Source organism: Aquila chrysaetos, chromosome 9 (assembly GCF_900496995.4).
Source record: "Aquila chrysaetos chrysaetos chromosome 9, bAquChr1.4, whole genome shotgun sequence".
Classification (NCBI taxonomy): domain Eukaryota; kingdom Metazoa; phylum Chordata; class Aves; order Accipitriformes; family Accipitridae; genus Aquila; species Aquila chrysaetos.
In genome coordinates, this window is record NC_044012.1 from 6,597,370 (window position 1) to 6,619,281 (window position 21,912).

The window sequence follows — 21,912 nt, forward strand, 5'->3', positions numbered from 1 at the left end:
CAACTGGCGAAGGTGTTGGCTCCAAACCTGTCCTGTCTTCATTGACACCTCCTCCTGCCAGAGCTCGATGAGTAATGCTCAGAAGATAAGCAGGTTAGGCCAGATTCAGTCAGATAATTAAAGGTTGGAGGTAACGTAAGATCCTTATGTGCTCTTATACGTACAGCTCCTCTGGGGTTTTGATTTCGAATACGTTGCGCTCATAACCACCTTCCATCCTACAGCTCTCCTCGTATCCGAGGCGTCTTTGTCGTGCGGGCGAGCACTCTACCTGCTCCAGAGATGGACAGAGATTGTGCCAGAGGTCCTGCCCGGGGGCTGCGGGGCTCGGACCTCCCTTCTCACCCGCGCCGCAGTCATCAGCCCCCCCCATCTATCTTTATTTGAAGCGTCTCTCCTTACTGCTGCCGCGCAAAGCCTTTTTGACCCGATCCCTCTCCCCTCGCACCTCCCGTAGCCGGCTCTAGCGGCACCAGCCCAGAGCACGGCGGGGGGGAAAGGCTGCCGCTGGGCATCGGCTCCACTTTACGCCTCCCTCCCCGCACAGAGAGCTGCGAGAGCCGGGGAAGGGCTCGACGCCAGCCCTCCTCTGTTCTAATGAACCTTTTTAGGTCACGTAAGCCGAGAACCTTGTGTTGCTAAAGACCCCATCAGTTACTTGAAGCAGTTATCGTATTTTACTGTTTACACTGAAAAAGCCCAGAGCGTGGCGCTCAGCCCATCGCGCGCGGCGCAGTTTATCACCAAAAATTAATGAGTCTGTGCCATCTCGCGCTTCAAGACATTAAATCACAGATTTGTTTAAAATTTACTGAAGTTCGTAACTTCTAATAAAGGCCGCCCCAACCTTCACAGTTACACATCAAAACATCACGTCAGAATCATGCCCTCCTCACCGCTTACTGACGGGTGGCTTAAAGAAAGAGCTAGCAGATAAAATTCACTTATTTTTCATGCTGCCGCTGCAACCGTTCCTTACCGTCGAAACACCCTAATGCAGAGCAGAAGGGAGAAAAGCAGCAATGATTTTTCTGAGCTAAAATAGATACAAATGCTGTGTGCATATCACAGGGCGTTATCAGGACAGCTCAGATACATAACATTAATGTAATTGCTTTATTCTCTTCCCTTAACTAATACTAGTTTTCCGCTTCTGTAGGGTTTTCAGATTAATTTGTGCACGAGTTTTTACCAGGTTCTCTATTTACCCACTTCAGCTAATTTCAGAGCAAACACCACATTATGTAACCGAACACGATCATCCAAGTTATAAATGATAAATTCCCCCACAACGCTTGAGAAAAGTCTTTATTGCGATTTCAGTTTTTATTTCTTTTAGATAAATAGATTTTTTAGCATCAAAATGTCTTCATTGATTTTTGCATTTAGGCAAAGCCATTCATGAAAATTACTAAATTAGGGCATGCATCATGAAGCAAGCCCAGTACAAACCTTGTGACACCAACCTTTAGCCACGTCTTAGAGTCACTTGCAGCTTTTCAGTTGCACCTCGGTGCTGTCTTCCCTTCAGAGAGAGGAATTGTTTCTGGACCATACAAAGTTATTCAGAATCTTTCCAGCATTTTGGGAACGTTATAAGCAAGCAATGAAAATATTCTGATTGCTAAGGAGCCGTCACTTCATTCGGACTCGGGGTACATAGAGCAAACTCACGCGCTCAGGTGTAGCACCGATGCTGCCTCTTCCATTTAGTGACTGTCAAGCATTTCCAGGGGAATAAAATCGAGGCAGCTGCCAGTACCTCGCAATTCCTAGAGCTAAAACACAAGCCCTCTCGGACGCGACACGAAAGTGACCGAAATGTGTGTTTGAGCCTGCCTTTTCAAACGACTTTTTTCTCATTTAGCAACAGAAACTTTACATACAAACGAACAGAGGTTGTATATCTAGGGTCTGTGCAGAATGGCCCAACGGGAGGCTGTATGGGAAGAGAAAACATTTTTTTTTTTCTCTCCTTTTGCACAGTTTTGAAACGCGGCAAGTCTGGTGGATTTGGTAACACTGATGCAAAACTGGGAAGTGAAGAGAGAAGAGAAGCAAGCTTCATTAACGGAGAGAATTCTACATAAAATATACTGGAGCTGATGGAGGAAGGGAAGAGACAGCCAAGATGTTCAGCTGCAAGTGGAGTCCAATTTGATGCTCAGCGTGAGTTTAAAGGGAAGATTTTCTCAGCCTTAAAATAAAAGAGCAGTATCAGATGCGTATGGGGCAGAAAACTGTCGTCACAGAAATGGATTGTACCAGGCTCGGGAAAAGCGAGAGTGGCAAAAGTAGCTCATTTTGCTGCTCTACATTTATAGATGTGCTCGTTCGAATGCTCCCGGGAGGACCGGCTTTATGCGTCCAGACAAAACATACAGGCATCCTGGCCCGCAGTAGCACGATGATAAAACCTGAGCGTAAAGGAGATCCACCACAAGTTAACTGGGAATCTTGCCTTGGAATTTTGGGGAGCAGACCCGATTTCCTGCCAGCAGATCCACCCGTGTTTCTCATTTCTCATAGCGCCAGCCCCCTGACATAAACAAATTGCTAACGTCAAGGACCCGATCCTGCTTCCACTGAAATCAATACGCGTTTTGTCATTGATTTCAATGGGATCAAGGATTCAGTCCTGCAGTTCTCGAAGTCAGTAGGGTTGGGGTTTTCTCTGCATATGTGAGATTGCGTTAATACTGTCGAATGGGCCTAAATTATATTGATTTCTTGGATTTAAAGCCAAGCGTAAACCCAGGATTAGGGGAAAGAGAGAAACGTGTGAGAGAGTGAGTTTAGAGCAGCATACATTCGTGGCGTGCAGCGGGTCAGCAGGAACTCAGCCAGAGCAAAGACTGCAGTGGCACAGCCTCGGTTAGCCAAGTCCATCGGAAAGTGTTGGGGGGAACAGAGAGGAGAAATTCAGTGTGGAGATCCTTTTTCATCTGCTGCTCCTAAAGTAAACCTCTGAGTCAGTCGGTCTTTATTAAAAATAAACAAAACATTGACAGAAGAAATTATTGTCACATACCTACACGTAGTAATTGATTCTGTTTCTTTGCTGCTGCTTCTTTTCCCTCATCTCCGATACAGGGTTGTTCTGTGTTTCTGTAACACTTCTGGCAAATCAGAATTTATTGTACATATGTTTGTGTTCCACTTAATAAAAAATATACCTGTATTTTCAGATAAACTTTGTTAGTAATTCATGAGGTAAGTGACTATTTATGCTAATAAGGGAGAAATATATTCTCAAGCATAATGCATTACATAAATTTGAATGCAAAATGTTCAATTATGAAGTAAATACAGGTAATGCAAATAGTAAATTACATCCAATAAAAATATATAAAGAATGTGTCTTCAAAGAGAGAGAGGCTTTTATTTGCGTCTGTGAGTTGTTTAAAGAGAAAAGAATTAATAAATACTGAATTACTCTTATGATGGTTTAGCTCATAATTCACCAATCCATAACGACTCCCAGTAATCAGACTGTTGTTTCATACCCTCCAATATAAGGCAGGACTGTTTCCTCAGCAATTTTATCCCTACCAGATTATCTCGTCTGATTCTATTAATTCTCTCCCATAAATCTGCTAACAGTGATATGTGATTTACTTACCCTGTTAACTGATCTGAAGACTGTTAAAAGGATTTATCTAGCACTGCACCTAGGAGCAGTTTATGCCTTATCACTCTGTTACTCTGAAGAAGTCTTTCTGAAATCAATTTGGCTGGTTTCATAGTTAAATTCAGCGGACACTGTTTAGTTCTGCACCATAAAATAAGACGCTAGATAAACAAAAGGAGCAGTAACTGTACTTAATGTGTTGGTCTTGATACGTGTTTAAGTAATAACAAATTACACTCCGAGTCCATATAACTCATAACCTGCACGTTCGCTTCTGCTAAGTCTTCTGCGTTAGATACACACACAGGCACACACACACTTCAGCGATGGAAGGTCTCGCATACGCTGCTGGCGCGCTCGTCCCAGTGCGGGGCGATCCGAGCGTATTTGGAGTTAATGTTTCACGTCCCCCTGCGCGATCTGTCAGAAAACTCTCCCACGATAAATATACGTTAGTTTGAAGGCTCGTGAACCAGGTCAGCAGCAAAGCGGGAGCGAGCAAGGCTCCACGTTATGTCGTCGAACAGAGATGCTCGAAAACAAACGGGAGCGAGAGGCTACGAGGGGGACGCTGGAGTTTTCCCTCTGCCTGGCTCAGGGCAGGATTGTTACAAACAGTGCTGGGAAAAGGGAGCAGTCTGGGGGAATTGGCCTGCGATAATTGTGGAAAAACTGAAGGCTGAATAGCTCTAATTGAAATGAAAGTGTGTGATTGTTATGGAAGAAACACTGTTAATAGAGGACTGTAAATGTTTAGACACCCATTGTGAATAGCCAAATAATAAAGAAAAATACTACTAAAATGAGAGTTATATAGCGTAGGGAGGAGAATGTTGCTTCTGAAGGTTATCCAAAAATTGCTAATAATCTTTTTTTTCTCTGCTGCGCTGAACAGCAGAGACATTTTGGTGCAGCAGTTCTGTGTAACAATCACACAAGAACAATATCGTACAACTAATAATTTTACCGGCTGTTCTGGTAGGTCAGAGCTCCAATTAATTTGCAGCACTTGCTTACATTGGTATCAATTAAGAGACGGTCCCCATTAGCTCACGCAATTTCATACTCTTTGTCTGGAGTTCAGAGTTTACTCAGGAAATTTACTCGTTTGCAAATGTAGCACTTTGAATCCTCACGTCCAAACAAACTATTTTATGGGGCTGGAGCCACGTTTCCACAGCCATCTATCAAGTGGGCAAGTGAAATACTACAATTGTACATTCTGAAAAGCAATAACCTTTTCATTTAAAAATATTAGCCCACATTTTATGTCTCTCATAGGTGAGCATGTTAAATGACATACAGTACCACATTCATCTTGCTCAGGGAAAAAACAAATACAGGGAATTGGGCTGTCCTGGGGGGATTTATGCTGCGAGCCTGGAAGTTTTGTTGATTCCAACGACGTGAAGAAATAGGAAAGCCAGCCCGAGCAGTTAAGTTGCACTAACTTTGTCATGAATCGCAGTCCGTAAGATAAAGCTAGCAGATGTCCACGGCTGTGTGTGTGTGCGGGTGTGTTTCGGGAGCGTGCAGAAGCGTATTTTAATTTTGTTAGCGACGTCGGTAGCGTTTTTTTAGCTTTAGAGAATTGCCTCTATGATCATTTCTAGCTGTAGCTATCTTCCTAAATTTGCAGTATGCCCTACCGTTTTTAGCTGCCAGGAACAGTACATGCTGTATGACTTTCAGATGTTAGTACTGGCACTCGTACTGATAATGGCATAGTCAGAAGATGTTATCCATTCGTAAATCCACTAGCCAAGTACTATTTCCTCAGCAGAGATTCTTTGGCTATCGCAAATGATGATTTTCACAGTCGGTGAAAAATTACCCAGAGGCTTGCCCGCACCTACCGAGTAATACCCTGCGCGCAGTTATAAATAGCAAACTCCGAGGGGGAAGGGACCGGGCAAGGGGAGAAGGGAGGATTTGAAGTACAATGTTCAAGAAGCTGGTTTAATATATGACCAAGTGTCAGAAGTCAGGTTTCTGAGAATTACTTTTCAGATAAACAACTTTATAGCACCGCACTTAATCTTACTTACTCGAGACATCTCATTTATCACGGAATTACAAGTAACTTTAATTCTATCGATATTCCCATAAAGCCCGCTCGGAAAATCGAGCCTGGCAGCCCCGCGGGCTGCGGGTTTCCCCGGCCCGCGGCGGGGGACCGGGACCGGGACGGGGGCAGGGAGCGGGACCGGGGCAGGGACCGCCACCGCCCCGTCGAGGCGGGGGGGGGGTGCCCGGCCCGGCTCCCTCGGCTCCGCACCGGCCGGGGCCCGCCTCGGCACTGACCTTTCGACGAGAGATGGCGCTGTCGAGGTTTAAACCGAGCCGATCCGCCGCTCCGCGTCCAGCCCGCTCGCCGCTGCCACGGCCGCCCCGGCCCCGGCCCCCTCCCGGAGGGCGGGAGTCGAGGGAAGGCGGGGGGGGGGAAGGCTAAAGTAAATACAATTAGTTCGAAATGTATTCAATTAATTAGTCCGGGCCAGCAGGCCGAGTGCGGCGGGGGCGGGCGCGGGGTTTGGAAACTTGCAGGGCTTTCGCCCCTCTTTTTTGGGGGGGGGGGGGGGGGGGGGGGGGTGATGGAGGAAACCGATGCCCCGTCCCCGTAAAAAAACCGAGAGAGAAATGCCGGGGGCGCTGCGGGGGAGCGGAGCGGAGCGAGAGGGAGCCGGTACCGGCCCGGGGGGGGGGGGGGGGGGGGGGGGGGAAGGCCGGCCCGGGGGCAGGTATCCGCGCCCGGCACGGCGGAGCCCCGCGTTACGCTGCCGGGTCCCCGCGGCCGGCCGGCCGGCTCTTCCCCCCTCCCTCCTCCTCCTCCTCCTCCTCCTCTTCCTCCCCGGCCGGAGGGAGCTCCTCCGCGCCCTCAGGTGCCCGCACCGCCCGGGCGGGCGGAGGCAGCTCCCGGGCACCCCGCCCCGGGGCAGGGCGCTCGCCCGAAGGCGCTCACGGCCGCGGGGAGCGCGGCGGCCGGGGCCGTCCCGGTGCGACGGCGGAGCGGGAGCGGGAGGAGGAGCGGGCCCCGTCCCGCACCCGCTTGGCCGGTGAGTGCGGCGGCGGGCAGGAAGGGGTTAAGGCGCTCCCCAGCTGACAGTCAGCTGATGGGGCCCTGATTGACAGCTCCGAAAAGTTTCCTTGTTTCTATACTATTATGCTAATGAGGGCTGGGATGGCGGCAGCCCATTGGTCCGGCCGCCGAGTCAATTTCCCATTTGACGTCAGGAGCGCTATAAAACTCAGCAATGCTTTTAAACTCTCCTGCTGGATGAAACCTTTAAAATATTTTTCATCTTCTCGCTGTAGCTTTGGGGTCGAGTTTTTTTTTTTCCTCTCTCTCTCTCTCTTTTTTTTTTTTTAAACTATTATTAGTAGTAGTCTTCTGGTTGCGATATCGCCTTTGATTTTTTTTTTTTGATTTTTTTTTTTTTTTGTCTTCGCTCTCTTTTCCCTCCTCCCTTCCCCGATGAACCTCTCTTCTCGCTCTGCACTTTGCATGAGAAAGCCCAGAGGAAAGGCACCATGAAGTGTTAAAAATAACAACCCAACCCAACAACAACAACAACAACAACAAATTTCCTCGCAACACCACCAGCTACCACTTCCAGCTGCAGTTCGCGAGCTGCAAAAGCGAGAGAGAGAAGGGAGGGAGAGAGGAGGAAAGGAGAGGAAAAAAAAAAAAAAAAAAAAAAAAACCGAGCAACCAACCCTTTATGCAAAAGGCGAATAGCGAGAGCCCCTCGCTCTGATGCATCAGCGGCAGCGGAGACTCTGCAAGGGATAACGCGGAGCGGGAGCGGAGCGGAGCGCAGGCTGCGAGGGGCCGTGGCGAGAGGCAGAGGCAGGAGAGAGCGGAGCGGAGCGGAGCTCGCCAAAAATCAAGCTGGCTCACCCGGTGGCAACTCAGAGCAGTCCCCTCGCTCCCGGAGCGCACCCTTTCTGGAGGACTGTCAGCAGCAAAAGGATGGCATCAGAACTGGCAATGAGCGGCTCCGACCTGCCCACCAGTCCCCTGGCCATGGAATATGTTAATGACTTCGATCTGATGAAGTTTGAAGTGAAAAAGGAGCCGGTGGAGACCGACCGCATTATCAGCCAGTGCGGCCGCTTGATCGCCGGGGGATCGCTCTCTTCCACCCCGATGAGCACGCCCTGCAGCTCCGTGCCCCCGTCCCCCAGCTTCTCGGCGCCCAGCCCCGGCTCCGGCACCGACCAGAAGACCCACCTGGAAGACTACTACTGGATGACGGGCTACCCGCAGCAGCTCAACCCGGAGGCGCTGGGCTTCAGCCCCGAGGACGCGGTGGAGGCGCTCATCAACAGCAGCCACCACCCGCTGCCCGGCGCCTTCGATGGCTATGCTAGAGGGCAGCAGCTGGCCGCGGCCGCCGGCGCCGGCGGCTCCGTGCCGGCCGAGGAGATGGGCTCGGCGGCCGCCGTGGTGTCGGCGGTGATCGCCGCGGCGGCGGCGCAGGGCGGCGCGCCCCACTACCACCACCACCACCACCACCCGCACCACGGCGGCGGCGGCGGCGGGCACCCCCACGCCGCGGCGCCGGGCAGCGCGCCGCCCTCCTCCGCCTCCTCGGCCGCCGGCTCCGGCGGCGGCGGCGGCGGCGGCGGCGGCGGCGGGCGGCGGAGGCGCCGGGGGGCTGCACCACCCGCACCACGGCGGCGGCGGCGGCGGCGGCGGCGGCGGCGGGCTCCACTTCGACGACCGCTTCTCCGACGAGCAGCTGGTGACCATGTCGGTGCGGGAGCTGAACCGGCAGCTGCGGGGCGTCAGCAAGGAAGAGGTGATCCGGCTGAAGCAGAAGAGGAGGACCCTCAAAAACAGGGGCTATGCCCAGTCCTGCCGCTTCAAGAGGGTCCAGCAGCGGCACGTCCTGGAGTCGGAGAAGAACCAGCTGCTGCAGCAAGTGGAGCACCTAAAGCAGGAGATCTCCAGGCTGGTCCGGGAGAGGGACGCCTACAAGGAAAAGTACGAGAAGCTGGTCAGCAATGGCTTCAGAGAAAACGGATCCAGCAGCGACAACCCTTCCTCTCCAGAGTTTTTCATGTGAGTTCCCACAGCCTTGCCACCTTAACTAAAAGTTCTCCGTGTGAGTTGTTGTTGGGGGCTTTGCTAGAGCGACAACCCGCCTTGCCACCTTCTATTGCGTTTTTTAAAGAGCAAAAACTCAAAACAATTTTAAAACAAAGTTGGCTTTTGGGGTTGGTTTTTGTTGGTGGTTTTTTGTTTGGGTTTTTTTTTTTTTCCCCTTTTCCTTTTTTTTTCTTTTTAAGGTGGGCTGGCTCCGTGTTGGCCAACCTAAAGTTCTACATGAGTTTCTTTTCTGTTTATTATTATTATTATTATTATTTTTTTATTTTTGTGGGGGCTTGCTGTTGTGGTTTTGTTTTTGTTTTTTTTTTTTTAAATTTAAAAGATCCAACTCGCCACCAACTCAGTTCTTCATATGAAGCTTGCTCTTCTTTGAAACCTGCCATCCACATTATATATATATATATTTTTAAGTTCATGAGGTTTTTTTTTCTTTTGAGCTTGCTGTGTCCAAAAAGTCAGATTTTTTTTTTTTGCCATCCTGAGTTCTTCATATGAGATTTGAGCTTTGCAAAAAGAAAAATAAAATTAAAAAAAAATACAAAAAAACACAAAACAAAAACAAAAAAATACAAAAACAATGTGAAATTTTTAGACTCCAGCTTGCTGAGTTCCATCAGTTTTTAGCGTTGTTGTGCAAAACTAGAGATATGCCTAGATCAACCTGCCAAAATCAAGCCTGCATCAACCTTCGGTGTGTTCATGTGAGTTTTGGCCTTAATCTGCCAAACGTGAGACTTTAGTCTGCCATTAGAATCCCATACTCATCTCATGCATTACGCTTGCTATTTTGTCTTAGCAACAATGAACTATAACTGTTTCGAAAGACTATGAAAAAGAGACATTATATTAATAAAAAACCCTGCATGCTGGTCATGTATGGTATAATTATTTTTTTTTTTTTTCTTTTGCTTGGAAATGGACTTTTGGAGACTATTATGGCATGGCATTCATCCTTTTGTTTTATTGCCTCATCACTTTTTTGGGTTGAAAGCAAAAAAGTGCAACCTTTGATCTTCCTCCTCCTCCTCTTCCTCCCCATTAAAGTTTGCATCTGCTCTAAAACTGCTTTGAGTTACTCAAAACTTCAGACTTCCTTTTAAATGCACTGAAGCATTCCCTCTCAAAAAACCCGCCAGAATGGATTTTGATAACCTAATGTGGCAAAAAAAAAATATAAAAAAAAAACACACAAAAAGAACTTTGGAAAGATGTTCAAAAACAAAATTCACATCCCACTCGGGGGGGACATTGAAACCATGCTGTTGCCTAAAACAGTCTAAAAATTAATTTTAAGTGATCTGCCCCATTTTTTTTTTTTTCCTTTTGCATTTGGTCATTGTCAAATGTGGAATGCTCTGGGTTCCTAGTATATAATTTAATTCTAGTTTCTGTCATCTGTTAGCCCAGTTAAAATGTATGCTACAGATAAAGGAATGTTATAGATAAATTCGAAAGAGTTAGGTCTGTTTAGATGTAGATTTTTTTTAAAGATTGATGCACTAAATTGTTTACTGTCGTGATGTAAAGGGGGGTAGAATTTGCAACGGGACTGTTTTAAAAAGTAGTTTATGCAGCATGTGCTTGCAACTTAAATATAAGTTGGGTATATGTAGTCCTTGCTATACCACTGACTGTATTTGAAAACCAAAGTATTAAAAGGGGGAGGCACCCCTGTTTATATCTATAGGGGTATTTTACATTCAAAATGTATGGGTTGGTTTTTTGGTTGGTTTTTTTTTTTTTTTTTTTTTTTTTTCCAAAATTGAAGTATTTGGGACTGAATTGCACTAAGATATAACCTGCAAGCATATAATACAAAAACAACAAAAAAAAATTACGAACCTGTTTAGAACGCTAATACAATTTATGCAGTTATAAAGATGGCATTACTGCACAGTTTTAAAATGATGCAGATTTTTTTACAGTTGTATTGTGGTGCAGAACTGGATTTTCTGTAACTTCAAAAATTCCACAGTTTTAAAGGCAATAATCAGTAAATTTTATTTTCAGGGACTGATATCCTGTCTTTTAAAAAAAAAATGGAAAGTAAATCTTACCACAATAAATATAAAAAAATCTTGTCAGTTACTTTTTCTTTTACATATTTTGCTGTGCAAAATTGTTTTATATCTTGAGTTACTAACTAACCACGTGTGATGTTCCTATGTGCTTTTCTTTCATTTTCGACTCTATGGTTATATCAAAAGAGAGAATAATCTACAATAATAAACTGCATTTTTTTGATTCCGTACTCAGTTTCTTAGTCTGTAGTTCAAAGTTCAATAACTCCGAGAGCAAGTACTTCAGTGTACTGCCTGGCGAAGGGGTGATGCTGATACAAGAGCTGGACTCAATAATATTCAGGAGGGGAGAAGGGAAAGGATAGCTTCCTGTAAAATGGAAAATTGTCGCCCGCTAGAAATCAAGTTATCTTTCAGGTAGATGAAAAACGTGAGCTTTCAGGTGCTGCTTCTGTCTTCTCAGTATTGCACTGAGCTCAGTTTCAGTGACTCAGATCATCCCACCAGGTTTTAGGAGACCTCAAAGGGGAGGTCTGCTTAAAAACCTGATGACATGATACGGCCCTATATTTTGATTGTTTTATGATGGAGTGAAGTGAAAGGGAAGACTTCACATCCTCTTATCATCTGATCCCAGCAAAGCATGCCTGTCTCTAGTAAGAGATGACACCGCATCAGGCTTGGCTCGTCACAAAGCCACTTAATGCTAGATCGAAAGATTTCTTGCCATTTGGGTCCATACTGCCTCCTTTTTTTTTCTTCGCTTTGCTTTCCCCCTCCCCTTCTTCTTTTGTTTGCCCCATGGTGGGTTTTTTGGTGGGGTTTTTTTTTTTGTTGGGTTTTTTTTTTTATTTTTTTTTTTGCTACAGGCCTTAGAAAGCCCAGAGAGAACTGAGGAGCAGAGAAAAAAAAATTCAAAGGACTTCCTCCAACTTTTGAGAGTTATTTGTCCTAAACAGTCAATCCAAAGGTTAACGTGCTAGAAGCGTTCAGGTCTCCGAGCCCCTCTTCACTTCAGTTCTCCATGTCAAAGGGCGTTTCGACTTTGAAAGGCTCCTCAAACCCTCCGCCCAGTTTGTTTAAAGCCACCTTGCCGGAGAACCTCCAGCATCCGTTTGCAGAGCCCTCTCCCGCTCCTTGAACGGGATTATCTGCCCAGGTTATTGGAGAAGCGGAGGACTCTCCGAAGGATGCTCCAGCCGCTCCAGGATGGGGGTTTTATCTCCAGACCCGGGCTCGTAAACCCAGCGTTTTTTTTTTTTTTGCCTTTATATTCCCCCCCCCACCCCACCACTCTTGGTGCAACTTCTTCCCAGCTGTAAGGTCATCCCTCCCGGGCGCTGGTGGCACTGAAAGGAGAGGACCTGTTGCCGTTCCTCTGCCCGGCTGGACCAGCCCACGTCTCGGAGCCCATCCTGCCCCGTGTGCCGAGGTCAGGATGCGGCCCCGAGCCCCCCTGCGGGCGCCTGCACCCACGGGAACCTGCGTCAGTGGGCGCTGGGCGCTGCCGGAGGTCAACCTGCTCCTGCTGAGGTCCCTCTGAGGGGACGTGGGTGACGGCAGGCGTTGGTGGCCGTGGTTCCCGATGCCGATGCTGCGCCTCGCCCCTCCCCGGTGCCGGGGCACCAACCTGCCCTTTGGCATCTGACCTGCTGTTGCACCAGGGTTTGAGTAATGGTTCAAGCTCCAGATTCTGGTTAATTCGAGTTCCATTTGCTGGTTAATGTGTAAGCCGTGGGTAAACTGGCTGCTATTGGCCGAGCAGAGAATTATCTGCTCGGAAAGACAGGACTGCTTTTTACTTCTTCTCCCACCTCGCCTTCCCCGGCCGAGCCTTTACTGATGCCCCGGGGTTTTTTTGCAGGGGGTCGCTTAGAGGCTTTGCCGCTGCCCTCGCCGAGAGCTCCCAAAGGAGCCCTGCCCTAAGGAAGGGAAGGAGCGAGGCCTCTCCTCGGCAAAGCCCCCCCAAAGCGACGCTGCAGCCCCCGGGGGAGCGCGCAGCCCCACGGACCCGCTTCTGGGCCAGCCGCATCCCCGCGTCCCTCTGCCGCTCCGGGTTTCCTTGCAGGCAAAGTTAGGAGCTGGCGCTAGGATTTGAAGAGTGGTGTGAAGCGACCGAGTAGCGCAGAGCGAGGGGAGCACCGCTGCCTCCTTGAAGTATCTTCTTTCTCGGAGGCAAAAAAAAAAAAACCCACCCTGTTTGAACAGCGATAAGAGAAATCCTTCCTAGAAATAGACCGAGTGCAAAAGGGAAAATTCCCATCACACACCCAACCTGAGAGGGAAAAAAGGCTCTCTCCCAATTTGGCATCGTTATGACACATTGCAATCTTGCTTTGCAAATAAAAAAAAAATGCAGCCTTCCTCAGGCTGCACTTGAATTTCAGCCTGAAACACACCAACTGCCCAGCTGAAGGAGAAAAAAAAATAGATGCAACGTTTTAATGTTCACTAAAGCAAAGGGAGTAGTGGGGTTCTCTGTATGAATCATTGCAGGGGAGCGCCCACCTTTGCCGCAGGACTGCTTGCTGAGGACTAATTGGAACCGCTCTGCTCTGAATAACCTACGTTCATTAATCACCCCTCGCTTGACTGTGGCCTCAATCCTGCTCCCATTGAGCTCGGAGGTGCAATCCCCAGGGATTTCAAAGGGGAGCAGGATCCCGCCGTTCTCCCGCAGGTACCTCTCCGGCTAAAGCAGGGGGAACGCTGCCCGAGCCGGGCAATCGTGTGTCAAAAGGCATGCGTGGTCTTAATCTGCCCATCGCTAACAACATCCTATTTCTCCCATAGTCCTACAGTGCTTTCCCATTTATTACCTACATTACAAAGAACTTTCATGTGACCGGTGCCGGGAGATACGTGCACGGAGAGCGGCCCTTTGCTGGGGAAATGGTGTGCACTGTGGATCAGCCCTCTCCTCCCTCCCCATCCCACCTTACGCTTAAGCCTTTTTTATTTTGCCCCCCTAAAATGAAACATAACCCTCCGCCCGACCTCCAGGCTTCTGCTGAGCAGGGTCCAAGAGTATTTTTGTGTTTGTGCTGCAGCGTTTTACCCTGCTCGAGAAATGTCATCCTGGACTGCATCCTAAAAAAAAAAGAGGGGAGAAGGGAGGGAAATATCCCGGTAGCACCAGTGCATATTTATTTCTTGAACAATTTCTCACCACCGCTGGGCAGGCACCGTGCGAGAAGCGCCCGTTTGCAAACGGAGCGGTGAGAGCTTCTATTTATTAGAAAGTCTTCTTCACCCTTTTAAAACAAAAACGCCTGCGCTGAATCAAAATGCCACTTGAAAACTACCCCCACGCGAAACATGGCAGCAAATTTTTCGTTTAAAAAATGAACTTTGCCAGCTCTTTTTTTCCTTTCCCTTCCGAAAGCTTTTGCGCAGCTGTTTCCTCCCCCTCCCTCTGCGTAGTGTGTAGGAAGTTCTTGATCTAGAATCATTCATAATTTTAATACCAATTTCTATTTGACATAATATACTAATATCAGATAGAGAGTGTAGCTGCTTCCTGGATTTAGGGAGGAAATGATGCATATATCAGAATTATCTGCTCAGATGCCAGAACTACATTGGTGTCATTTCAGCATGTGCTGCATTGAAAGGAAATCCTCTATATTTATTACTCCGATCATCAGAGGAGCTAAATGGACCCACTGTTTCTGACACCTGTTCAGATGGCTGAATTTAAAATTTCACACAGGAAAAAAAATAATAATCCTACATACTTCAATGTTAGGAATTAAGATTTTTTGATAAACTTTCTTCCCTCCCTCTTTCCGAATGGCTGTGTTGTGAGCGGCTGCCATGAGGCTTGGGCGTTCCAGGGGTAGCTATGGAGAGTGGGATAGATTTTGTTTGCTCAGCCGGGACAAAAAGCAATCCTGCTTGTACACACACACACACACACTCGAGTCGTCTGTAGTCAAATGCTTCAGATACCTGTTTTAAGTGCAGGTCTTGGTATGAATAACACGAGGTAGCACACCCCGGGACGTGGCACAGGTGAGCGGCTGTCGAGAGAATTCATCTTTTTGGGAGGGACCTGAGCACTCAACCACTTCACACTTTTAAGGCCCCTCTAATGAATTTTTTGGGCACAGCAGCTACAAATCAATAGATTAAAATACTGTACACTCTGCTGCATCTAATTCTTGACTGCCTGAAATTGTGGGGGAGGACCGAGAATAACATTTGTCACTCTCTGAGGGCTCAGTGCATTCAGATTTGTGAGCTGTAAGCCAACACGATGCAAAAATAGTCCAGGATGTGACTTAACTTTTCAAGTGAAAAGCAAAAGGCCAGGGATCGGCGAGGCTGTAGCCGGGTGTAGCGGCAGATAGGCGGCTCCGGCTCCAGCCCCGGCTATCTCCCACCGTATCAGATTGACCCGGCACGGTTTGATAACGTCTCGGTGCCCCCGATGCAAGCTGCTCGTATCTTATTGCTCGCTGAAATGATCATTTTCTTCCACTGTTGCCGTACCCAAATTTTTTTTTTCCTGAAGTCTAGCTTTTAAACCCGAGCCACTTCCGACAGCAGTGAAGCGTGCAGGCCTGTAGTTGTGGTGCAGTGAGTTACGGGGATGGAGACTGCCCTGCCTCTCTCCTTGCTTGGTTTGAAGCCCTGTGGCCTTTGTGACGTGGTCTCCTTTGCTTTTTTTTTATTTTATTGTTTTTTAATCCATCTCTATGAATCACCTTGCACGGAGGGAATCGAAGCCAGAGCAGAAGTTTGCTGGAAGTGGTGTTTCTGCGCCACGCAGAAAAAAAAATACCCAGCAAGCAACAAATCAAGCAGTGTCTTCAAGTTTCCAGCGGGGGTAGGGAACGGAGCGTCCCTGGTTGCCACTCTCAATTGTTAATTCATAAAGAAGCACAGTCCTGAAAAATGTTCTCAGCAGCTTGTCCCCCGTTGAAGCAGAAATGTCAATGACTGCGTACGGAGGCGTTAAGGCTCGACACCCTATTTCAGCGGGAGCTCTGGCATCTCCCTGCCCCTCATCCCTTGGGTTTTGGTGTTAAACTCGCTCGTCCCCGAGGGCTGCAGAGCAGGGTGCCCAGGACCGGGGGGCACACCCATTTGCCTCCCCCCCGCCCTCCCGGCACCTGCCTCGGCCCGGGGAGAGCAGCACACTGGGGGAGAATTCTGGCACGGCTTCTTAAACGCCTGCTTCCAGCAGCTTGAAAATAACCCGGCCCGGGGAGGGGGTCCCTCTCTAACGGTGTAAACCCCCCTCCCTTCCCCCGACGAGCTCTCCAGCAGCACCCGCGGGGTGCTGGGCGGGCAGTCCGGGGCTACCTCGGTAGCCCGGAGGGGCGGATGGCCCCGGGGGCGGCGGGGCCCGGCCGGGGGCTGCCCCGCGCACCGCCCCCGCCAGGCCGGCTCGGCCGCCGCGTCGGGGGGTGGCCCCGGCCTTTTCCGGGCACCCACGTCCCCCGGGGCGGGTGGAGGTGCTCCCACGCACACGGGTTGGGGGGCTGCCCCCAGCCCCGGGGTCCCACCGCAGGCAGGTGCGGGGCGGGGGCGGGCAGGGAGCCGGGAGGGACGGGGAAGGGCGAGGGCAGCATCCTTTGGTTGGTTGTTTGCTCGCTTGTTTGTTTGTTTCCAAATGGAATTCCTGGAACAAAAGGGGAGTCTGTGCGTAACTAAAGGATCCGTCCGGGCATCCAAAGCTTAGCTCCGGTGTGTCACCCAGGCGGCTTCAGCTGGCTGACCGTCCCCTAGGTATGTTCACAGAGCACTTCCCCTCCTTTTTGGTTCACAGTCGTCTTTTTTCTTTTCTTTTCTTTTCTTTTCTTTTCTTTTCTTTTCTTTTCTTTTCTTTTCTTTTCTTTTCTTTTCTTTTCTTTCTTTTTTTTCTTCTTTTCTTTCTTCTCTTTTCTTTTCTTCTCTTTCCCTTTCTTCTCTTCTCTTTCCATCTCTTCTCTTTTCTTTCCCTTTCTTTTCCCTTATTTTCTCTTTTCTTTTTTCTTTTCTTCCTTGTTTCATCTTTTCATCTTTCTTCCTTTCTCTTTTCTTTTCTTGTTCTTAATTTTTTTCCCTTTCCTTCCTTTTCTTTTTCCTTTCTTTTTCTTTTTTGCCTGTGCTCACATGGAGACTAATCTAAACCCCACTGCAATCAAAGGGAGCTTTTTAAATGACATTTTGGATCAGGCCCTGAGATCGCTGCAGGGAGCAAGATGGGGCAGGGGGGGGGCAGGATTTACATTTCATGGCTTTTAAAGAATCTGAAGTACGGAGACTTTCTGAGGCTGAGTTTCCCAAGTCTATGTGGATGTATCTCGGAATGTTTATGCGATTAAGCTTAAGGCCCTTTTCTATAAGAAAGCGAGCAGATTCACTTTCCTGCAGCCTGAACCCCACTTCTCCAATTTGGAGACAAAAGTTCTTGCCAAGGCCTTGGCAGTGGGCTGCCATGATGCTAAAGGGGATGGGGCTAGAATCAGGTTTTTTTGTTGATATCAGCTTCTAAAGCTGTGGTGCTCTCCACTGCAAACAGCCCCTGCTCCCTCAAGCACTTGGAGCTGTTGCAGTGAAACATTAGTGACAATGAAAGTGAGCCCTAAAGTGAACCGAACAAAACCTAGGATTTTTTTTTCTCTCCTCTGCCCCCCCCCCCCCCCCGCCCCCCGCAACTTAACTGCTTCCAAATTCCCCGAGGAAAGCATTTTAATACGTAGGAAGAGCTGCTGGAGCCTGCAATGCGATTCAGTGTTTTGTGGTGTGGGATGAACAGATTTTCCTTTCTGTAGGGTTTCCTCCTGCAAAGTCATTGTAGAGGAGGGAATACTGTAAGATTAAATCTGGTTAAAATACTATATTCATGTCACACCAGATACGATCTCCAGACTGTGCACAGTCTTTCAGCTTCCTTTATTGTGAAATCCTTTTAAAATAGCACAGTATAGAGTAGAAAACTTATTGAAGTATAACTCTCTTGCACCAACTCTGTCAGATAAAATGCAGGAAAGTGATCAGCCTTCTTAAATTAATAAATCTGCTTAGTGTCTCTGGCTGCCTTCACGCTGTCTTACTTTCTTTGACTCTTTCCTTATTAATAAACTGATAGTTAAATAAAGCCGCTAAATGAATCAATGCGCCTTGCCGGTGAAAGCGGGTTGGTGCCATCCTGTTTCAAGTCTCCTGTGATGTGGCTGAATGGTTGTGGTTTTAGAGCAGGGATGGCCACAGCAAAGGCTGAGACTGCTAAAAGCAGGCTGACCGCATCGCTTTCTGGATGCTCTTCAGGTGTGAGGCTTGAGTACCTATTCCGCTCGGCCCCATGCATTAATAACAGGATGGATTCACCGACTGGCATGAAAGCAGAGGTCATCTTGAGGAAAATGACACCAAAGGTCTACGGGAGTCATTTGCTTTAAGAGATCCCGGGCCGTGTGCCAAGTATTGCATTTAAGGAAGTACCATCCCCTTTCTCAGGGAAAAAAAAAAAAAAGAAAAGGAAAGGAAAACCAAAAAAAAAAGGAAACGTTGCTTTCAGTGGCATGCGGGACCGTTTCAGTGTGCCTGTCCCACCTTTGGGTGGGATGTGGGAGAGGGATCATTCAGCTGGCACCAAACGTGCAGCGGACTTTTGTTTTCAAAGCTGCAGAGCTGATGTGCAATCAAAATGCTGAAAAAGCGCCTATAGTTTGTCTTGCTTTTTTTCTTATTCAAACCGATCAGACTTGTGGTTTATTCTTGCTCTGATTATGCTGTATAGTTACAAGAAATGGATGGAGCTGAAGCATTCCTGCAGGCGGTTTATAGAAAATATATGTATATGCCTGTGTGTGCACACTCAGGGAGAGAAAGTTAACTCTAAGGGACACAACAAAATATCCATATTTAAGAAATGTGGATTGACTCACTGACTTATCTCACTTATTGTACAAAGACTCACTCTATGTTGAATTTTTTTTTAAATTAGATTTTAAATATGTGTTGACAGGATGAATTTGTACAGTGTGAGTAACCGCAGGGAGAAATGACAGCTCTGCTTTTGTTATTAAACTACTGTCTGGAAAATAATGGAGTGTGTACAAAAATTGATTATTATTTTGCCAATTACATTAGTGCAGCTAATAACAATCATTAAGAAAGAAATACAGAAAGCTACATGCTTTCAGGTCTTAGAAGCTGATATTCACTGGTGAGGCAAAAATATGTGTTTTTAAGGTACTTTGTCAGGAAGAGTCTCCTGTTATTAATGTAAAGTAAAGCCTAGATATGTGAGCTGGAAATGTTTTGCTTCAAACTGTGTTAATTTCTTTTCACTCACTCACAGTTAATAAAAGGTACAAGAGGCTTTCTAAATTTAATATAGGATTTGAATATAAAAGGTCCTATTCTGTACCATAGCGGCACAATAGACGTGTTTTACAATGTTAAAAATTCCTTTTAATAATGGTTTATTTTAATATATTTACTAAATTAGGTACCCGAGAGAATCATCTACAACGGTGATGTGAAAATCCCTGTTACCTGAGGTCAAAAAAAAAAGGTATGTTTCCATTTTCATTAGCAATTTGACATATTTCAGCAGGGGTGGTAATTTGGCTGCTTTGTTTTCTGCTGCTAAGACAGTGCTTTTTGGTCCAACCCTGGGGAGCCGGTGACAGTCTGTGGTGGAGTTCCCTGGGCTGTCGGATGAGGCTGACTTTCAGGTGCCTACACGAACCATTTGCGATGATGGGGCTTTGTACTTTTGTCAGCCAGGCAGCTCTCCCGTGTCCCACAACTCATATATAATCCTTTGCAAATGTTTTCTTTCTTTTTCTTCAAATGCTAGCGTTCAGACATCAGCTATGGGGATTAAGGATGGGTCTTCTGAAGATCTCCCTTAGATCTCGATGAAAATCATGAGTCTGTGTTAGATGACTTCTGTACTTACAAATTACAATAGAGTTTAATTCACAGCACTGCTTTCCTCTGGAAATTTGTGTTCGTTCAGTCTGTCAACATTGACTAAAAAATATGCCGCTAATGAAAATGTGGGAATTAAACTTTCAGTCCCTTCCCCTGCTAGACTCAAACAGGCCCTTTATTTTTTCCGTGGAATCTGATTTTTATTGACCTTGACTATAAAAAATACTAAGTGGCTTAAATGAGCACCAAGGTTGCAGTGACAGATTCCTGTGTGAATTTTTTTTATGAAACCTCCTGTTTTAGTTAAGAACACAAGCTGCCGTACAGCCTACCGCACTTTCATCAGCAGTCACGTGCTGTTAGAAAACAGTTGAATTCTACTGGCTTGTGGAATTAAGCTTGTTTTATTCTTTATTATTTTTTATTATTTTAAGTTTGAGTGAGGATGGGGAAGATGTAATTGGTGCTCTAGACTCTCCGTTAAATAGCACCAAGAGGAGTTTTTGTTGGTGTATAGGCTGCGGGAATAGGTTTCTCAAGGAGCACCAGAAGAGGTTCATTTTGAGCCTGAAGCTCCTCTCGCTTCACTGAGGAACACCCCGGGTAGGGTTTTGCCTGCAGTGCATTTCTTTCTGTGTTTCACCACTGTAAATGAGAGGGAAACCAGACCACTTGGGTTTTTGTGCGAGCTTAAAGTGCAATATGCTTTTTGCAAGAACAGAGCCAAATAGCGATTCAGCTGGAGTAAATACGTTAAGAACATAGTTTCATTGCAAAGGTGCAGCACGTGTTCCGTCACCTTGTTCCTGGTGTAATGGTTCTAATTTCAGTAATCCCGTAGGAAAACTTTTGCGGTTCCTGTAATTTATATATGTGACTATTAGATTTATATAAATATTATAAGTAATACACATGGTTGTTATCCATACAATAAAAAAGCAAAAGCTTTTTCCCTGATAGACACTTGTGATCTCAGGGCTTGCTTAGGCAGCTGCTCTCCGGGACAATACCTTGCGCCTTCCTTCCAATATTTTGTGGCTATGCTTTCACATATTACAGAAAAGAAAAAACAGCAGCAAAATCTGTTACTTTTAAGCAAATAGCTCTCAGGTCTCGGAAGAGTTAACGAACTTTTATGGCAAGGTTCAGACAGTTCTGACCCCTATGGTAATATTTCATCTAAGGTTACTGTTGGGAGAGAAATCAAATTTCAGCTGTGAACATGATTGACAGGTGAAAGCAAGAGAGAGAAAGACATCTGGTCAGATGGGGAATTTGGGAAGGAGAAGGACAATTCAGGGAAGTGTCTCTGTGATATTAGGAATAATAAGCTTAGATATGAAAACTCCAATCCTCCACGCTGTCTGGAGGCGCGCTTACTTGATATTCATGGAGGTGGATTGGTTGGGGGAATTTAAGACGGTACATTTAGAGTAGTGGACAGTAGTCTCCGTGGTCCAACTTACTAACTCGACTCCTTTGAAGGAATTATGTTATTTCTGGCATACTTTTAGGATTTCAAGGCAATTCATTTTATGAGTGCGCGACTGGAATAGTTGGTGGTTGCTGGTTAAGAGGTTCTCACCATGATGTCTCTCGCGGGACAGATGGCAGCAGGGTTCGCGGAGGTCAGTCGGTGCCGTCGCTCCATGCCCTTGAGTCTGGGGAGATTGCTGGGAGTTTCCAGACTAAGCACTGCAGGGTGAAATTTGTGTTTATGATATACGCCGTTATACCAAAAACAAAATTAGTTGCTTTCCCATAAAATACCACCAAGGGTACCTTGTGGTATTTTACAAGGCAACTGTTATTTTCCAAGGGCCGTGTGTTGGCCTGTTCCATCTCCCGGCAGCTCCGGTGAATGTCCCTCACAATACGTACGTAACCCCAGGCATATTTTATCCTACTTCGGTGTGTTCTGTTCAGTGCTGAAGAGCTTTTCCATCCTCCAACATCATGGAACCAACAGGAACAAAATCTTCCTCTCATTATTTCCTGATCAGCGTGATGATGCTGGAAAGCAGAATTTGGTTCCGACATAAAAAACTGTAGCCAGGCTTTCTCTTAAAAATGAAGCGTGAGAAAAAAAATCTGGTGGTTTTTATCGCTGTGCGTAACGCTTAATGTTTCAGTTTTCAAAGAGGCTCTCAAGGACTTTTGTAGAGCTCCAAGGGCAGGATGCGGCAGTGATGGACCCTGGGATCTAAATTGCATTCTGCCTACATCTCAGGTGAGAGGAAAGGTCCCGGGTGGGCTCCTGGTCCCAC

General features: G+C 47.0%; 1 protein-coding gene and 1 long non-coding RNA gene across 3 annotated transcripts in view; both read left to right on the plus strand.

Moving 5' to 3' along the window:
- Positions 1 to 6,701: 6,701 nt before the first annotated feature.
- MAF (MAF bZIP transcription factor) lies at positions 6,702 to 8,920 on the plus strand. Its single transcript, XM_030024240.2, is given in 2 exon segments — positions 6,702 to 8,260; positions 8,262 to 8,920. Coding segments are annotated over 2 exon segments (1,098 nt in total). The 5' UTR covers positions 6,702 to 7,604; the 3' UTR covers positions 8,704 to 8,920.
- Positions 8,921 to 16,344: 7,424 nt separating this feature from the next.
- LOC115345474 overlaps positions 16,345 to 21,912 on the plus strand; it is a 182,445-nt gene continuing 176,877 nt past the window's right edge. For both annotated transcript variants that reach the window (XR_003924848.1, XR_003924849.1), the window contains exons 1-2: positions 16,345 to 16,504; positions 19,215 to 19,280. This is a non-coding gene — a long non-coding RNA (uncharacterized LOC115345474). The remainder of the gene's footprint in view (positions 16,505 to 19,214; positions 19,281 to 21,912) is intronic.